The following is a 19,587-nucleotide window of genomic DNA, read 5'->3' as shown; positions in this document are numbered from 1 at the left end:
TTTATTGACTTCTTGGGACATCCTGAGAAATCTTTTGCTCATTTTATAGCCAAAAAATAATTTTCAAACAGATATTTAAGGCTTCTAAAGATTTTTTAGGTTAGAATCTTAAACGTTTCTAAACATCTTTTGAACAGTTAAGTAGGAAGGAGTTTTCGTGTTTTAGCACCTAAAAGCTCTCATTTTACATTTTAGTCATTAAGATTGACCAGTGAAATGTAAATTGTGGGTGTTTTTACAGGAAAAATTAGAAAATCCATCAAAATGATTACTGAAAACGAATAAATTTGACCGTTATAGCAATTTTTTAATTTCCCATTCCTATGTATTTGTTAAGCTTCTGACTTCTTTTCTGGTGGTCGGATCTATCAGAAATTTTGGCACAATCTTCTCAGATAATAAAGGAACTTATTTCTAAAAGATCAGTCCTAAATAGCTCTGGGGTCGGTCACCTACCCCTCATTGCAATAGAAAGGTTAAAAGGATCCTGAAGAACTCTGAATGTAGTAAAATCTATAGTTTTCGAATTTTTAACACAAAAAATGTTTTTCATGGTTAAAATGCTCAAAAAATTAAGAAAAAAAAATTAATCATATTTACTTCAATTAATATTATAATAAAATAATCTCAGGAAATAGTAAATTATTTCCCGTTAAACTTAATTTAAAGGAAATAATTTATATGTAAAGAGAATTGTAACCTACATTTTCCAGGTCAGTTTTATGAATTAGATTTATTTAAATGGTACAAATAATAATATCCTTTTATTTTAATAGTTGCTCTAAAATAGAACTATATACATTTTATTAATGCGGATTATTGGAAATATTAGTGCCAATTTCAGTGCATGGGCGAAAAATTAGATTTTTAAGTGAGAAAATAGAGAGATGTTGATGGCGCTTGGATGCTTTTGAAATTTGATCTCCGGAACGATTTCGCCCGTCATGTTCACATATATCGTCAGGAAATTAAACCATCAATTTTTGCTCTCAATTTTAGAGCTTTTGACTCGTCTGCTCTTGGGCAAATTGGCTGCCATGTTCTATTTTTTCAGTCTGGGGATGCAATCGAATGCGAAAATTGGGCCAAATTAATCATCGGCCATTTCAAATCGCGAATTACGCGAAAGAGAATTATTGCGTTTACAACCTCTGTGATATGATGCCGAGGAGATGGGGGAAAATATGTTTTCAATTGAGTATTGGGGGAATCACAAAATGGGCGGAGAGGGATGGCTCAAGTCTGGGGATGAATTCGAAAAATAAAATTCTTTTAGGGGGATGTAAAAGATGTTTTTTTTTGCCTTACGTTGTGAAACCATTCGATTTTCCTGATGGGCGGATTTGCCCTGATGTCACATTCCAAGTACACATCCGAGCCATTCATTAGTTTGTTGGGATCCAGCGGAGCTCCAAGTGATAACGACACAATTGGGGCATCTGCGGAGGCGTCGACAGCACGCGGCGGGGTAGCGCAGAGGGGGATGAAAAGAAAAATGATGAGAAAAATTGGCAATTGTTGGAAATATTGGAGTATTTTCACATTCTTCTCCATCAGCACGAAGCATCCACCCACCCCCATCATGCCCCATATATAGCCTTAGTTGTATCTCTCCCTCCTTACGTTTTACATCCAAGATACGTGAGTCTTTTAGAAATAGACCAGCACCACCAGTGATCGTTTCAGTTGTCACGGAGCACGTCACAATTTTGCCATTATCCTCGGGCGCCGGCAGGAATACCACCTCAGAAACTGTCACGTTCCCATCCGACGATGTCTTTGAATTTGTCATTTTATTTTTATTTCGGGGATTTTTTTTCCAAGCGGGCAGGCAGGCAGCATAGGTCACGACCGGTATGTTGGTTCCGCAGGAAGTAAAAATGGGAATCATGAGAAATTTATAAATTTATCCATCACACACCCTTCTCTCCACACAAATAAAGGTGAGTTTCTAAGGGCTCTAGGGGGAGGGGTTGTGTTACTTACAGTTTGTGTTGCACCCCGTATTAGGAGGCCACCCTTATTCCAAATTATCTCAGGTGGGGGCCTAGCACCGGCTGAACTGCATGAAACCTGCGTTCGTACACCGGCTACAAGGGGATGGTTTAGGCCCTGTATACGAACGTACAGGGGTGGAACTACAAATAGAAGAAAGAAAATTTAAATAAATATCAAATTCAAAAAATTAAAGAATTCTTAAGAAAGCTCACACGTCGAAAGCTCAGGAAAATTTTACATTAAAAGGTTTTAAGGAGTTTAATCATTTTTGTTAAAGAATAATTTTCGTAGAAGTCAGAACAATGTTAGAAAAAGTTTTGGAGATTACTATAAAATGTTCAAAAGAAGCTTTATTTTTTTAGCTTCGGAAAATTATTTTAAAAACATGATTAAGACTTTGGGTGAAATTCACCATTCAGACAGTCTTAAGTTTTCTTAAGCCTAACTTATGATTTCTTCAGTCAGGCTGAATCGGGCTAAATGCACATTTTTCAATGATTTTTTTCTGATCGGTTTTGGGCATCGAAATTCGTAAAAATCATTAAAAAATGAGCAATTAGTTCAATTTATTTATGAGATCTTAAGTTTCGCTTAAAAAAACTTAAGAATCTTAAATATTTTTAAACAATTTCAAGTTTTTTCTTAAAGAATCTTATGAAAACTTAAGGCATTCTTCAGAAAAGTTACAGAATCTTAAGAAAACTTTAAGAATCTTTAGAAAATTCAAGTCTATCTTAAGGAATCTGAAGTCTGTCTAACAAGTAAATTTCACCCTTTGTTTCTTAAGAGTTTTTAATGGAAGGATTAAGGTCTTGACTGCAAGCTTATTCTCAGACGTAAAAAACTCTTAAAAATTATCTGAAGTTGTTAAGAAAAAAAATGGCGGACAATGAGCAGCAGCCTAGACCTAGAATTTGATCTTAACTAGTCGTAGCTTGGTTCTCTGGTCTGATTATCCTTATTTTCTGATCGTTAAGTTCTTCTAATCGTTCGTTCTTTCGTTTATCTGTTTAACCAATTTTTTCTGATTTAAATCTTTATTTTTTTTTTTTTTTGTAATTATTTTCTTAAATAAAAACTCACAGCCACTGAAGATGATGCGATGAGCATCGAAAGCTCTGGACCTATTGCCTTTTAATGTCTTGGATTAATTGAGCAAAGTTTAACGACGCTTCCGGGTGAACGTAAGTTCAAAATTCAAAAGTTAAATCTTTAATACTTTAAATATATGAATTTTGACATTTAAAAGTCTGTTTCTCAATAGTCAAACTTAATTTCTAGATAATTTTTGTACCAAATCAATAGATTTTTTTTACTTGGTGGGAAATGAATCGTTTAAGAACAAATAAGGATGACAATTAGGAAAAAAAATTAAGGCCTTAAATCCCTTAAATAGTATTTAGACTCTTAGTCTTTTTTTAGGTTCTAAGCATAACTTATAGACTTTTGACCATATTACAGAAATATAACATCAAATAGTATAATTGAAACACCAAAATAATTCTGCTACGTCTTCAAAATGTTTCAATTTTTCGAATCAGATTCGATTATTTTTAGAATTTTCCAAGGTTCGAAAAATTTTCTAAAGTATTCGAAGCTTCAATAATTTTCATATTATTCTAAGCTTAGAATTACTTTAAAAGTATTGGTTTCTTTTTAACTTTTAAATCGTCTTTTTGACCAATTTGTTGTTCATTTTTCTTACCTCCTACTCTTGTTAATTTTTCAAGTTCAAAGGTAAATCGTTAAATTTAAGCCTCTCACAAGAATAATTTATAAAAAAAAACCTTTAAAGGCGCTTAAAAACTATCAATGTGTGATAAAGTGTTTATGTTTAGGGGTGAAAAGCAACATTAAACAACAAAGTCAGTAATGCGATTATGCAGCTATTGTATATCCAGGGATGGGTTCGTGTGCTGAATGACGAAAAAATGCGAGAGGAGACAAGCTCATGAATGAAATTGAATGAAAATACGCGGAGTGAGCCTCCAAAATGGAAAACCGATGATTTCCATCAACATTCAAAAGCTTCTCGTTGACATTAATTATTTTGTATACAATTGCGGGGGAGGTTGGGTTGAGTTCTGTGATGTTCTTTTTTTCTCTCTCCCGTCATTCTTGCCATCTCATCGAGGGTGCGGGCGGGGTGATGCCCACAAAAAAGAAGGGAAGTGTAGGAGACGACTCATGGTTGTGTGGCAAACAACAAAAGGAGGGAATCCTTCGTTCTCCAATGCGGATTATCCTCATTACCATTCATTCCAGAGCAAGAGGATTTTCTATTCTCATACCCCATGTCAGGGGGGGATCACCCTCAAAAAGGGGCTGTGAGCGATTGCCCCACCTCCGTGTCCATCGATGGGGATGAAGAATTGATGCGATGAGTCTCGAGAAACACCAAAAGTTCCTCCTATTGTTGCTCAATTCTTTTGGACTCTCTTCCACATTTTTTTTGCCTTCGTATCCTGTCACGAAATCAACTCTTGGCCATGGCGATGTGGCAAAGAGGCGAAAAAGCATTGTCTGTGTGCCATCAATTAAATCAAATGAAAATACTCCCTCATCTACAACTTATTAGTCTTTGGGAGATTAAAGAATTACATTTGCCTCTAGCATTTAATTGTTGCCATTATATTGTGCTGAAAGACCTTTTTTCGACGTTTTTTTCCGCCTCGGATGATGAATGGAAGAATTAATTTCTTTAGCAAAAGGATAATCATTATCACACGCATATAACCTCTTTTTTTTAAGCATACGCAAGAGTCCTCAAATGTACACTACCATCAAAAAGTTTCTGGGGTGACTAAAAATGCACTTTTTACATGAATTTGTCAATAACATTTGTCAGTTCCTTAAACCAATTTAAAACAAACATGATTTAAAAACGCATACATACACTACCATCTAATTTAAAAAAAAAATTCACTCAAATCCATCAAGTGGTTGCCTTGTAATGTCATTCCAATTAAACGAAAACCGATTGGTTGTATCTAATTTGTGACGCCAAAAAAACTATTTGAGACTAAAAGTAGCTTATTGTGACTCAACTTGTGTCTAATGTTGACTCAATTTTTAACTAATGTTAACTCAGCTTTTGCCTATTAAAACAACATTTAAAAAAAATCCCTAATTGTTGCTAATTCAGAAACTTTTTACTGATAGTGTATAATATGTAAGTAATACCCATATTACACAGAGAAATTCATCCTTTACCATCTAAATGGCATTTACCCCGGAAAGTTGTAGGAAAATGTATAAACTACAATGATATATAAAGCTCGTTGCGAAAGCTTCGGGGGATGGCGTTTGAAACTAAACTTCATTATAATGTTGAATTGTATTGAGATTAATCTTAAATGGGTCTCAGATGTCTCCTTTTCTCTTTATACTTCAATGCTATTTTACATATAGCATTGTTGGTGGTGTAGTTATGGCTTTCAGAGTCTCCTATATAGCAAAGATACATAGCTAAAAGAGATGGGTGAGACAACTTTTCGCACTTACTTTGTATTTTAGAGTGGAAATGATTACAGAATGAGGCAAGTTTGAGGAGGGAAATATTAACAATTGCAGCAATTTTCCATCCTTATGAGAAATTGTTCCAACCATAAACTTCCGTGTGGGTGGGCAACAAAACACAGACATCATAGCTGAAGAAATGCTGTGGGGAGTGGGTGGGTGGGATAGTGAAAGTGAATGGGAAGGAAAATTCTATGTGATGAAGACCTCGGTGCGATGTGAGAGAAACCTCTCAATGGAATATAAAGTGATATAAGGAGCAATAAGAGATAATAAAGAAGAAGTAACTAAAGAATATAAGATGCTGTGCAGGAAGGAGGGGGGATGGGGTACCCATATAAAGAGGGTGGAGAGAAAGATAAGTTAAACCCACACCATCAAGCTCTGGGGCAAATTGGGGGTCGACCGTCCGGTTTGCTACATGACTTTGAGGGGGATGACTCTTCCATGGTTTGAGGAAGGCATTTCACTTCCATTTTCGTCATCAACTTTATTACTATCGCCTCCACGGCTCGTCATCGTAATGATTCGGGAGGAGTGTTTGAAACTTCCCACCTCCTCCCGGCTGAGAGAGAGAGAGAGAGAAGAAATGCCAAGGAGGCAAAGTGGGCCAAACTCCTTGGATATGGCGTGAATAAATATTTATGACGAGGGTTACCGTCCCCCTTGGCCATGCTAAGGTCCCCCCTTCTAAGCACACGAAATGAATTTCCATGGGAGCATCAATGGGGAACCTGCGCCAAATTACTTTCCTTCGGCTGCAGGTTAAAAAATTTGAAAGAGATTGTATGTTTTCCTTCTCTGACTTCTATTCTCTCTATTCTCAAATGTTATGAAAATAATTAATTTACCAGGAAAAATTGAGAAAATAAAATTTAAGAAACGAAAGAAGCGAAAGAATTTTAAAGCAATAAATAAATAAAAATATCGAGAATAAAAAAAATAAACGGAATAAGGAGTTTTCATCTGCCGAATATTTTGATTTATTCGCCGAATCATTCGAATATTAAGAAAAAATCCTAATATTTCTGAAAATCTAAATATTTTTCTATTTCATCTAACTTTTTTTTAGCTTGAAATTAGTGCTTTTTGAGTAAATTTTTCGTTCCTGAATCTAAGTTTTTTTTCTGGATTAAAGACCGATTTTTTCTTTTTGAATGTAGACTTTTGAGGTTTGATTTTAGGTACAAATTAGGGGTAGTATGGGGTAGATTCTGATAAAAATCTTTTCTTTTATTTTTTAAAAACTGAAAAACTGATATAAGATTCTGAAAGATGGGTGTTTCTAAATCGTTTTATTGTCATTCCAGAAAAGAAAAACAAAGAATTTGTTATTCAGGAAAATAGTCAGAAAGTTCTCTGAAGAGGCCTGGAAAAGTAATTTTCAATCAAAAACAAGGGGTGGAATTCACTACTCAGTAGGGCTTAAAAATTTAAGTCGGTTCTTAAATCGGTCTTACGGTTTTGAGTCAATTTTTAAATCGGTCTTGTAAAAACTGAATTAAAACCTTAAGACCGATTTAAATTTTGAAACTCGACTGAGTAGTGAATTCCACCCATGATTAAAGAAATAAATAAAATGTTAAAATCCTCTAAGATTTTTCCCAAAATACGAAAACATTAGTTCAAGTATACTTCAAGTTCAAGATTCAAGTACTTTTCGGCTTAAAGTCAGTGCTTTCTATGCATGGTTTTAGTAGGTAGGTATACACTTTATGTTTTTGCTTGCCAATGTAAACTCCTTTAGGATTAAGCACTAAATATTTTTTTTAGAGCATGAAAAGTACTTTTAGACTTAAATTTTACTGTTTTTAGACTTTTACTTCGGAATCTGTGTATTTTATGATTTTCCGAAACTTCGGAAAAATTTTAATACAGCGCCATTTTGAATTTTTAATAAATCGCAGCGAAAACAGTATATTATCGTTCGATATCTACCCAATAGATTCAAAAATTCATCAACGAATAAAAAGGAATTTAACCCGCTATCCGCCGCCAAGAAATTTCCAGCACAGGATTCTTTTGGATCAAAAAGGACTCTTTTGCTCCCTCCCAGAAAGACTCTCCCCCAAATGAGCGCATCCCCAGTCCGAGAGTGTTCTTCTTTGCACACACGAGCACTTGAAAAAGCGATTCATTTTCGAGTAAATAATTGAGAAAGTTATTCAAATTTTCACCGAGAATTCATCGTTCCTTCTGGTGGTGGCCCCCGCATCCCTTAACACCCCCAAATTACGAATTTGCATAAATACTTTTACTTTTGCGATGAAATGATTGAACCCCGGCATGTCTCACAGATACCGCCACCACCCTCCTTATACTTATTTACAGCGATAATTCAATAAATCCCCAACAAAATTGGGTTGACTGTCTGCAGAATAAGAAAGTTTTTCCCTTTTAATTTTAAGAGAAAGTAAAAAATGTATCTCCTCAGAGGGAACTTTTCCAAAATCCATCAAAGAGAATAATAAAGAAATTTTTACTTTAGATGTGGGTGGATGGATTCTTTGGAACTTTTCTAAGCTCTTGCGGAGAGAGAGAGAGTGCATTTTGAGCTAACTCCTCTTATACAGAGTCATGTAATCCCCCATTCGAGCCATCTTAAATCCTCATCCTTTATTCTTTAGGAAATGGTGCTGAAAATAGAAACGTTGCATTATGAAAGTTTCTCCTCAATAAAGGGGGTGTGGGAGGACTTTTAGAATTTTTGCAAAGTCAGACACAGCTGCAAGGGGATTTTGGGGACACACAGATCCCCCCAATAACGATGGTTGTGTCTCTCTTAAAAATGGGTTTAAGGAAAATATTAAATTATACACTAAACTGCTTATAATATCCCCTATTCCGCCGCAATCCTAAAAGCATTTTCTTCTAGATCCTATCATTTTCGAGCATATAAGCACAAAATTATATACAACCTTAGAAATTTATGAAGAACATTTAAGAAATTGAGTTTTTATTGATTTAAAAATGTCTTATTTGCGAATTTCTGCATGCAACATATGCAGCAGTGCTACATTGATTATATTTTAAAAGTGAATTAATCAACCTTTTTATCCATAAGCAATAATAATCCATGATTGATAAATTTGTACCAAGCTTAGAACTCTACCTGATAATTTTTTTTTCAAGTATATGCAGTACACCGCATACTTTTTGTGCAACAAAATTAAAATAAGGGCGTGGCTTTAGGTATTTTTGTTTTCCAATTTTTTGGTCGTGTCTGTATAGAACATATCAAATTAAAGTAAATAAATAATAAAATATCATAAAAATAAATATAAAATAAATATCAAATTGGATTTGCTTGACAGTTTTTTTTCTTAAAATGTCTTAAATTTTTAAATAAATTCCTTTCCAAAATAAACGTACCTACCTATCGTTTTGAGAGAATATTCAGAATTTTTAACAAACCTTCTACAAACTTATTTATTTTTATATTAGGCGATTAATACATCACACTTGAGTAAGTGAAAAAATTTTAAAAAAATCTTGGTGGGGTCAAGAACTAATTGTTTCCTAAGTACACATTAAAACCATTAAAACTAAACACTAAGATTATATGTAGGGGAGAGCGGGGTTAAAAAAGTCACTTAAGGGTTTAGAAAAAGCTCAAAATATCATATTTCCCAAATAGATAAAACGAAATGTAGCACATCTCTTTAGGAAATTTACTGCCCTACAACTCTTTCTCAGATCATTTTGTTCTATCTAGCTAGAAAATATTATATTTTAGGCTTTTCTAAACCCTTAAGTGACTTTATTAGCCCCGCTCTCCCCTAGTGCATGAAAAAAAGCTTAATTTCTTAAAGTAATTGTCAATTAATTAATAATTTGTTTGGGATATAACGTCCAATTTTGCTTTCTTGTCAAAAACAATTAACATACTGCTGTGAAGTAAAAAGAGGATGCATAATTTCTTTTCAACTACAATAACAAATTAATAATAATACCTACAAATAAAAAGTAACACACTTATTTCTTTTTTATTAAGTAAATACGGAGTATGTACAATTTCACTAAAAGAAGGTCAAATTAGTTTAATATTATAGAATAACATATAATGATTTTTTAAGAGGAAATTAGATAAGGAATGTACTGATAAGCTTCACTTACGTAGATGGTAAATTTTTGGAGTAAACTTTTAGGGATATATAGACCTGATTTATTAGATTGTTAGGTTTGTTTTATTGCCTTGTACTCTATGGTTCTGTTCGGAATAGTAATGTATTTCTAAATTACTGTGTTCAATTGAATTTCATTGCCTGACGAAAGGGGAAAAGCAAACCCTCGAAATGACAAATAAAGCTATAAGCATTTTTTTTTGTGAATTCTCTTAAAATTAATTAAACGTTTACAAAATTAGATTGGTTATGAGGCAATCCTTAAAAATAATTCGTAGAAAAATAAATAAATGACGATTTTTTCCCTTAAAAATCATAATAAAGTGAAAATGTATAGTCCCTAAAATCAGCGAGTACAATAAAACTCCACAATTCAAATGCGAGCTTGTACTACCTAAATATAAGAATAATTTTATGATTGGACTTTGATATAAATAAATGTTTTTCGAAGTGTTGTTTGTAAAGATAACTTGCTATAAAAGCTCCAATGAATGAGTTCTAAAGCGCAGTCTTTTGTGATGCTTTGGTGTGAAATTAGAAAGTTAAGGTCCAGTGGATTATATAGTTTTCTTAAAATATTCTGCAGTTGCAACCATTTTTCTGGAATGAACATTGAATTTCTCTTCTAGAGAATTGCTAAATGGTGTTAATGTAAAAATATTCTTCTAAAATTAATTGTTCTGTGAAATCGTTTGTTAGGCCTTCAACAGTTTATGTGTTTAGAAAAGATTTTTTCCAGTAAATAGGTTCTAAAGTGTGAAAAGATATTTCTGCATTCAAAACCCATATAAATTGAGCATAAGATGCCGACGGAATTTAGTAAATTCGACTATAACGTCCATGTTAACGGACATGACGACTCTGGAGATCTGGAATTCGGGAATTATTCCGGGGAAATCGTCATATCTGGCTTCTCGGGTCGTTTACCTGAGAGTTCCAACATTGAGGAGTTCAAAAATAACCTCTACAGTGGTGTTGATTTGATTAATGATGAAGAACGTCGTTGGCCTAGAGGTATGCTTGGTGTACCTTCGCGTACGGCAAAAATGAAAGAGGAAGATGTGGCAAACTTTGATCATATCTTCTTTGGCGTACACCAGAAGCAAGCAGAAGCGATGGATCCTCTTATTCGGATGCTTCTTGAGGCTACTCATGAAGCTTTTGTTGATGCAGGTAAGAAAGACTAATAACTGTTAGCAGCTTTGGAGTTAAGGCTTCAACTAGACTTCAGACTTCTAAACTCTCTGAAGACTGATGATATCTAGAACGTGGCTGGACTACTTCAGATAGACCCGCAACAGGCTAGTACAAATAATTCAATTTTTTAGGATACAACCCCAGGGATTTCCGAGGATCTCGTACTGGTGTATACGTTGGTATTTCAGGATCAGAGCAAGAACAATATTTGAATAAGTTTCCCCATTTGGTTAATGACTACGGACTACTGGGCAGTATACGAAACATGTTTGCAAATCGACTCTCGTATACATTTGATTTGCGAGGACCTAGTCATACCGTTGATACAGCATGCTCTGGTTCTCTCTATGCAATGAGACAGGCTTTTGCAGACATTCGAAATGGACACTGCGATGCAGCCGTAGTTGCTGGAGCTAATCTAGTTCTAAGACCCACTGTAACGAAGCAATTCTTTAACCTCAGAATGTTGAGTCCTGATGGGAATTCTCGAGTTTTTGATGAGAGTGGAAATGGGTATGTGAGGGCAGATGCGTGCGTTGTGATGCTCCTACAGAAGACTAAAGATGCTCGTAGAGTTTATTCAACAATCCTCAATATAAGAACAAATACAGATGGCGCCAAGGAGCAAGGGATAACCTATCCCAGTGGTCCAATGCAAAAAAGACTAATTGAGGAAACATTTCAGGAAATTAAACTCAATCCCCTAGAAATTGTCTATGTTGAAGCTCATGGAACGGGAACTATTGTTGGAGATCCAGAAGAAGTGAATGTAGTTTGTGATATTTTCTGCAAGGATCGCAAGACGCCGCTTCCCATTGGATCACTTAAGTCCAATATGGGACACTCAGAGCCAGCATCTGGTATATGTTCGGTTGCAAAGATGTTAATTGCGATGGAAGAGGGTATCATCCCTGCGAATCTTCACTTCAAAAATCCAAATCCCAAAATTCATGGTCTACTCGATGGACGCATGAAAGTCTTAGTCGAGAACACTCCGTGGAATGGTGGAGTCATTTCCCTGAATAACTTTGGATTTGGTGGCGTGAACGTCCACGTCATTCTGAAATCTAATCCAAAGATTAAGAACATCAGTCCTGTTAATGAACTCCCACGTCTGGCTGTTGTATCAGGCCGTACTGTTGAAGCTGTGGAGACTCTTCTGAAAGACATTGAAATTCACGCAGAAGATGAGGAGTACTTTGCTCTGATCCATGAAGTTCACAGAAAAAACATTCCTCTGCACAACTTCCGAGGCTACGCTGTTGTTAGCAAAGATGAAATTCTGTCTGATATTATGGAACTGTCTGAGGAAAAGCGTCCAGTGTGGTACGTGTATTCAGGAATGGGTTCACAGTGGGCCCACATGGCGAAGGAACTGATGCAGATCGACATCTTCCGGAACAGCATTTATCGCTGCGCTGATGCTCTACGTCCCGAAGGCATTGATCTCATCGACGTAATGACTAACATGGATGAATCTAGCTTTGATATTTTGCATAATTTTATTTCAATCACCGCAATGCAAATTGCTCTTACGGATGTTTTGACACATCTTGAGATCATTCCTGATGGGTTTGTCGGTCATTCACTTGGAGAGTTGGGTTGTGCTTATGCTGATGGAGGTCTCACATTAAAACAAACAATTCTTGCTTCGTATTCTCGAGGAAGATGCATTGTGGATACGGAATTAATTTCTGGAATGATGGCATCTGTGGGATTGTCCTGGGAAGAATGTTTGAGACGTCTGCCTGACGATATTCTACCTGCTTGCAATAACAGCGCGGACAATGTCACGGTAAGTTTACTCCTTACATTTTAACCTCAGATCATTAGCTCAGACCTCAGCTTCTTCCATCCAGTGTAATCTGTTCTTACCCTTCTTGGTTTTTTTTTTTTTTAGATATCTGGACCTACAGATTCGGTTAACAAATTCGTAGAAACTCTGAAGAACGAAGGAATATTCGCTAAAACTGTTAACGTATCAGGCAGGGCCTTTCACAGCAAGTACATAGCAGATGCAGGTCCATTACTCAAAAAGTCTCTTGATAAGATTATCCCGAATCCAATGGATCGTACTGATAAATGGATAAGCTCAAGTATTCCTGAAGTCGAATGGAATTCATCACTGAGTAAGAAGAGTTCTGCAGACTATCACGTTAACAATCTCCTGTCACCAGTTTACTTCCATGAAGCCGTTCAGCATATTCCAAAAAATGCAATTTGCATTGAAGTAGCTCCTCATGGGCTCCTTCAGGCTATTTTGCGGCGATCCCTTGGGCCAGATGTCAAAAATATTAGCCTCGTAAAGCGCAATCATGAAAAAAATATGCAATTTCTCCTGAGCAACATTGGAAAACTCTACTCAGCTGGAGCACAGCCAGTTGTTAAAAAGCTCTTCCCTCCGGTATCCTTCCCCGTAGGACGTGGTACACCGATGCTCAGTTCCAAGATTAAATGGGATCACTCACAAAAGTTTGAAGTACCATTTGCGGGGGTTTTTTTCAATAAAGCAACCACTTCTTCTGGAGAAACAGTTGTGGAAATTAATCTCAACAATGAGGAAGATGCTTTCTTGGCAGGACACACCATAGATGGTCGAGTTTTGTATCCTGCTACAGGATACATCATGTTAGCCTGGAAACAGTTTGCAAATACACGTGGAACTACCTACGATCGCTTGCCTGTTATCTTTGAAGACGTTACGTATCATCGTGCAACAATTCTGCCTACAAATGGATCCGTCAAGCTTGGCGTCAATATGTTTGATGGGACTGGAAAGTTCGAAATTTCTGAAGGAGGTTCTGTTGTTGTATCAGGATCTATTCGTACTACGGAGAATATTGAGGAAGAATTATTACAACTGGATCCACTTACAGAGTCTAAAAATGGTTTACCACTGAATGCAAATGATATATACAAAGAGTTGCGCATCCGTGGTTACGACTACAACGGAAGATTTCGTAGTATTGTACAGACTGATCCAGATGTAAACACGGGAAAACTGGAGTGGATTGATGAGAATTGGGTGCCTTTCATGGATACGATGCTTCAATTTGCTATTATCAATACAGAATTTCGTGAATTGTACCTTCCAAAGCATTTTGATAGAGTTGTCATTAATCCAGAGAAGCATCTAGAATTAGCAGTTCAGTACTGCACAGATGAAAGAGATAAGACAATCTTTCCTGTACATGTATACAAAGATATAAATGTTATCAAAAGTGGAGGAATAGAAATAAGGGGTGTGAGTACATCCTTAGCTCCAAAACGTCAAAACTCCCATGCTCCACCTCTATTGGAAAAGTACATCTTTGTACCGAATTTCAACAGATGCGTGTTATCTGAAAAATTGGATACGGCAAAGCAATACGCTGTTACAAGTGCTGTGCAACTTGCAATTGAAAACTGTAAAGGAGCGCTAAAGATAAAGACGTCTGAAGTTCTTCTTGACACGACATCTGATTTTTTACTGAGTCCATCTGTAAAGCAGATAATTGAGAATGAACCAGCTTTGGGAAACAGTGCAGCAGTTGTAGTGGCAGAAAGTACTCCTGAGTTGGAGCAGATGACGAATGATGCTGAAATTCGTCTTGTTGTAAAGGATATTTCAGATGGAGCTGTGGAATCCGGTTGTCACCTATACATTGCTAAGGATATTTGTGAGCACCTTAAAGCTGAATTGTTATTGAGAAATCTCAAGGAGTCCATCAAAGAAGATGGTTTCATTCTGCTTGAAGAACCGATCAAGGAGATTTCTGATACAACACTCTTTGACAAGCTTGGATTGGTATTAGTTTCATCGCAAGTTTCCTCAAATAGAAAGTATCTCCTTCTTCGTCCTGTATTTGACATCAGCTCTAAGAATATTCAGGTAGTTAATTTAACTGAGAAGAATTTTAACTGGTTGGAAGATTTGAAGTTGGCCCTTCGTACAGCTGAGGCTGAAAACAAGTTGGTGTATATTGTATGCCAAGGCGAAGAGCTATTTGGAGCTGTAGGCTTAATGAATTGCATCAAGAATGAAGGAGGTGGCAAAACCGCAAGACTCTTCTTCATACAGGACACCGATGCTCCAACATTCTCTACCTCTAATCCCTTATACATGAATCAGATTTCCAAGAATCTCATCATAAATGTCCTTAAGGATGGTTCTTGGGGTACTTTTCGACATCTGAAGCTGGATTGCGAAGGGCAGACACGACTAGTGGAACATGCCTATGTGAATAACCTGATCAAAGGTAATCTATCCAGCTTCAAGTGGATTGAGGGACCATTCAATCTCAATTGTCCGGATCTTAATGATTCACTTAATGAGTTATGTACCGTTTATTATGCATCACTAAACTTCCGCGACGTTATGCTAAGTACTGGAAAGCTTTCTGTCGACATAATGCCAGTGGCACATGATGATTGTGTCCTTGGGATGGAATTCTCTGGGCGTGATTCAAAGGGAAATCGTATAATGGGAATGATGCCTGCAAAAGCTCTTGCCACAACATGTGTTACTATGAAGTTTTTGACATTACCCATCCCTGATTCCTGGACTCTTGAGGAAGCAGCAACAATCCCCATTGCATATGGTACTGTATTCTATGGGCTTGTGATGCGGGGGAAGATGAAAGAAGGAGAATCTATTCTTATTCATGCTGGATCAGGTGGTGTTGGTATAGCTGCTATTTCGGTAGCTCTCAAAATGGGTTTAACAGTTTACACGACAGTTGGGAGTCAGCAAAAGAGGGATTTCCTCAAGAAAACTTTCCCACAGTTAACGGATCGTCACATTGGAAATTCTCGTGATTGTTCCTTTGAACAGATGATTATGCGTGAGACTCAAGGAAAGGGCGTAGATCTAGTTCTGAATTCCCTGGCTGATGACAAACTTAAAGCTTCGGTGAGGTGTCTTGGTTTAAATGGGAGATTCATTGAGATTGGAAAATTTGATTTGAGCAATAACACAGCCTTAGGAATGTCTGTCTTTCTAAAGAATAGCAGTTTCCATGGAATTTTCTTAGATCATCTTTTTAGTAATAGAGATGTTGAAACTGTTTCCAAGATTGCAGAGCTCATACGTGACGGTATTGAGAGTGGAGCTGTTCGACCACTTCCCATGACTGTATTCGGTAAGGAGCAAGTAGAGGAAGCTTTTCGTTACATGGCGAGCGGCAAGCACATTGGCAAAGTTGTCCTCAAAATACGAGACGAAGAAAAAGAGAAGCAACTTATTCCTGCTCCTAACCTTATCCCTGCTATGCCACGAACGTACATGTACTCAGAGAAGATTTATGTAGTTGTCGGTGGACTGGGTGGGCTAGGCCTTGAACTGATTAATTGGCTAATTTCCCGAGGAGCGAAAAATATTGTAGCTTTATCTCGCAATGGGATCCAGACAGGCTACCAATCCTTGATGGAGAGACGTAAGAAAGGTGTCAATTTCGTAATAGACAAGAATGATGTAACAACTAAAGAAGGAGCAGAACAATTACTTAAGGAAGCCCTCAATATTGGTCCTGTGGGTGGAATCTTTAATTTAGCTGCTGTACTGCATGATGCTTTCTTTGATGATCAGCAGGAAGCAAACTTCCAAAAAGTATGCCTGCCCAAAATTAACGCAACGAAGTGTCTTGACGCTGCTTCACGTTCACTCTGCCCTTACCTGGACTACTTCATCTGCTTCTCAAGTGTTTCATGTGGACGCGGGAATATTGCTCAAACGAATTACGGAATGGCTAATTCGGCAATGGAGAGGATATGCGAAGCCCGTCAAGCAGCAGGTTATCCTGGCACTGCTATTCAGTGGGGAGCTGTTGGTGATACAGGCTTAGTAATTGAACACCTAGGTGACAATAATACGAATATTGGAGGCACACTGCCTCAGAGAATGTCTTCATGCCTACAGACAATGGATCTCTTTATGCAACAACCTCATCCTGTTCTTGCATCAATGGTTGTGGCGGAAAAGAGGAAGGTTGACAGTGCTGGACAATTGAGTATTGCTGCCTGCGTCGCGAATATCCTTGGCATCAGAAACATTGAAAAGGTTCCCAACGGATTATCTCTCACTGATCTGGGATTAGACTCACTCATGGGGACGGAAATAAAGCAAACACTCGAGAGGAACTACGATTTGGTATTAAACGTGCAAGAAATTAAGCAGCTTACTTTTGGGAAATTACTGGAGTATGGTAAGAGCTTGATTTCTGAGATCTGTCCTCACTTGTCTATGTTGATTGATTCTTACAAAAAAATTTCTCTTGTTAACATATATAGACAGGAAAGCTAAGACGACATCTATCAGTGAAGAGATCAGTGTTGAAACTGAATCAGTCACAAAAGATGAGTTCACTAAGAATTTAATTCCAAAGGAAGTTTTAGTGCGTTTGCCGTCAAATGCTGCTGAGAATACTCAACAGAGACCACTATTTGTGGTAAGAGGAATTGTTTCCTCTGACCAAAATACATCAATTAAGAATTCTTCAATTTATTATTTTAGATCCATGCAATTGAAGGCTTTGTTGATGCTCTAAAGCCATTAGCAGCTAAGCTGAATTGCCCAGTTTGGGGACTTCAATGCACCGAAAATGTTCCTCAAGAATCAATCCAGGAAATTGCCAAATTCTACATCAGCCAAATGAAGACAGTTCAGAGTAAGGGTCCGTATATAATTGCAGGATACTCCTACGGAACGGTTATTGCCTGTGAAATGGCAAAGCAGTTGGAGACTGAGTTTAAGGAAGCAGTCAGTGTGATTCTGCTGGATGGTTCACCACAACATGTGAACATGCAGTTTCAGCAGAAACGTTTATCAATCATTGGAACCAAGACTGAAGCTGAAGAGCTCTTCTTGGCGCACTTTGCAACGAGGCTTGTTGGACTCCAGAATGGATTGGCTGTTATGAAAGAATTAGATGGTCTTTCCACGATAGAGGATAAACTCAGAAAATACATTGAACTAGTTCACAAGGCTACGCAGCACAATCATGAACTGGTAAGCCAGGACCTAACTTATGTTAAGTAAGGATCTGAGTTTAAACTAATCTTCATTTCCCTCAAGATTCGATCTGCAGCATTTGCAATGGGCAAGAAGATACATATTTCTGAAAGTTATCGAGTAAGTGGGAAAATAAGATCTGATGTAACTCTCGTCAGATCTTCATTAAAGGATTTCAAGATCTCGGAAGACTACGAGTTACGTGAGGTAGGTTGGAACTTTAATTTTTAATTCCTTCAAATTTAACAAAAAAAAAATCAAATTATTTTCAGTTTTGTGAAGGAGAAGTTAAAGTTCACGTTGTTAACGGAGATCATCGTACATTCATCATGGGAGAATCTGCACGACGAGTTGCAGAAATTATACAAACTATAGTTGATAAGATTGAATAGTTAGTTGGGAATTGCAAGTTAAAAAAGTTAAAAACAGGACTAGAACTAATGAAAAAAAATGTTCCAAAATGTTTTTTATGGAAAATTCAAAATTTTAAGTTTAATAAAACTAAGAAGTTGGTGGATTTATTAGATGAAGATCTGCCTCAAATTGCTATAAAATTGACAAACAGCGCCCTCATCTTTGGCTAATGATTGTGGTGGTCATTTTCATAAGTTCTCCATTTTATAGCTTTTCGACAAATTTTCTTTACTCGTTATTCCTTAATTTTTCAATTATATACTAATTATTCAATGGAATTAAAGACACTTCTTTACGTTTTAACAATTTTTTTTACAACAGTTAAGAGTCTAAAGATGACTGTTCGCGAAATTTCCATATTTTACGCGATAAATTACACTTTATAACGGAGCATGCACGTTTGCATCCGTTCACTTTGCCTTCCAAATCCGATCTGTCATTTTTGCCGCCAAATCATTCCTTCTTTTTCCCCACATTCTTTATTTTCCCCACTCGAATTCACCACTTCGAGTGCGCGCTAAATTCAAATATTATTTTATTTCTTTTTTAATGGTTGCATCTCATTTAATCTTCAAAATTGAAAATCCTTAATAAGGAAACTTAACTTATTTTATTTTCACAATTGTTTGGAAGTTCTTATGATAAATTTCCATAAATAACCGATTTAATTTCCGGTTAGACATACAACGAAAAGGTCTTGGGATACTCTAAAATCTAAAGGGGTTATGAATGAGGAAATTGAGTGGATTCGAAGGTGTGAGCAATGCATTTTCTCAGTGTGCAGAATAAAATATTGGCAGGAAGCATAACTTACGTTTGAGCTCCAATTTCACATAGGTCGACAGTGGAGGTACCACATGGCCGTTTGTCGCTTGGCAGGTGTAAATCTGGAAATAAGACAGAGATTATAAGTCTTTCTATAGGTTAGGTATACCATTATATATCGGCAAGGATGACCGTGGAGGGAGACAACAAACGAGGAGGATGCACCGCGAGTAATTCCGGTACATTTAACTTCAATCACACAGATCTGTGATTGTCGCTCTCTCCCTTTTTGGGACTTCTTCGTCGTATTGTAATCCACTCTTTGGTCACATCATTTTGTCTTTATTGCCTCCAGAATTTCTGGCTTTCTTCGGCGCGTGTGTTTTTTCTTCTTCTTCTGTATTTCTTCCCTTCATCGGTCTCTCCTAAGTGGGTATGTCGTTAAGTATGCGACAGAATGCCCGCGGCAGGAGGACGGGACTATACGGAATATTTAGTTTTAAGGGGCATTTATCTGTGAATTTTTTTAAAATATTTCTTGCCGAATATTTCTCGCTTTTCCGAATATTGACGAATAATTTC

General features: G+C 36.7%; 2 protein-coding genes across 2 annotated transcripts in view; one reads left to right on the top strand and one right to left on the bottom strand.

The window, feature by feature from the left end:
- LOC129794966 (hemicentin-1) overlaps nucleotides 1-19,587 on the bottom strand; it is a 107,313-nt gene that overhangs the window by 25,186 nt on the left and 62,540 nt on the right. Inside the window, exons 7-10 of the mRNA XM_055835914.1 lie at nucleotides 19,055-19,127; nucleotides 1,987-2,138; nucleotides 1,624-1,777; nucleotides 1,309-1,439 (exon numbers count right to left, since the gene is read on the bottom strand). Coding sequence (XP_055691889.1) covers nucleotides 1,309-1,439; nucleotides 1,624-1,777; nucleotides 1,987-2,138; nucleotides 19,055-19,127 — 510 coding nt within the window. The remainder of the gene's footprint in view (nucleotides 1-1,308; nucleotides 1,440-1,623; nucleotides 1,778-1,986; nucleotides 2,139-19,054; nucleotides 19,128-19,587) is intronic.
- LOC129794411 (fatty acid synthase-like) lies at nucleotides 10,445-17,853 on the top strand. Its single transcript, XM_055835161.1, has 5 exons — nucleotides 10,445-10,814; nucleotides 10,970-12,633; nucleotides 12,739-17,020; nucleotides 17,106-17,263; nucleotides 17,329-17,853. The coding sequence occupies exons 1-5, from the start codon at nucleotides 10,445-10,447 to the stop codon at nucleotides 17,851-17,853; spliced, it is 6,999 nt and encodes a 2,332-aa protein (XP_055691136.1).

This window comes from Lutzomyia longipalpis, chromosome 4 (genome assembly GCF_024334085.1).
Source record: "Lutzomyia longipalpis isolate SR_M1_2022 chromosome 4, ASM2433408v1".
Lineage (NCBI taxonomy): Eukaryota > Metazoa > Arthropoda > Insecta > Diptera > Psychodidae > Lutzomyia > Lutzomyia longipalpis.
The sequence above is the reverse complement of the archived record's forward strand: the minus strand, read 5'-3'. Positions and strand labels throughout refer to the sequence as shown.

Coding starts and splice junctions, on each gene's coding strand:
- LOC129794411 (XM_055835161.1), top strand. CDS start 10,445: ATGCCGACGGAATTTAGTAAATTCGACTATAACGTCCATGTTAACGGA. Junction 17,021..17,105: donor TGGGAAATTACTGGAGTATG/GTAAGAGCTTGA, acceptor TAACATATATAG/ACAGGAAAGCTAAGACGACA. Junction 17,264..17,328: donor AACAGAGACCACTATTTGTG/GTAAGAGGAATT, acceptor TTATTATTTTAG/ATCCATGCAATTGAAGGCTT.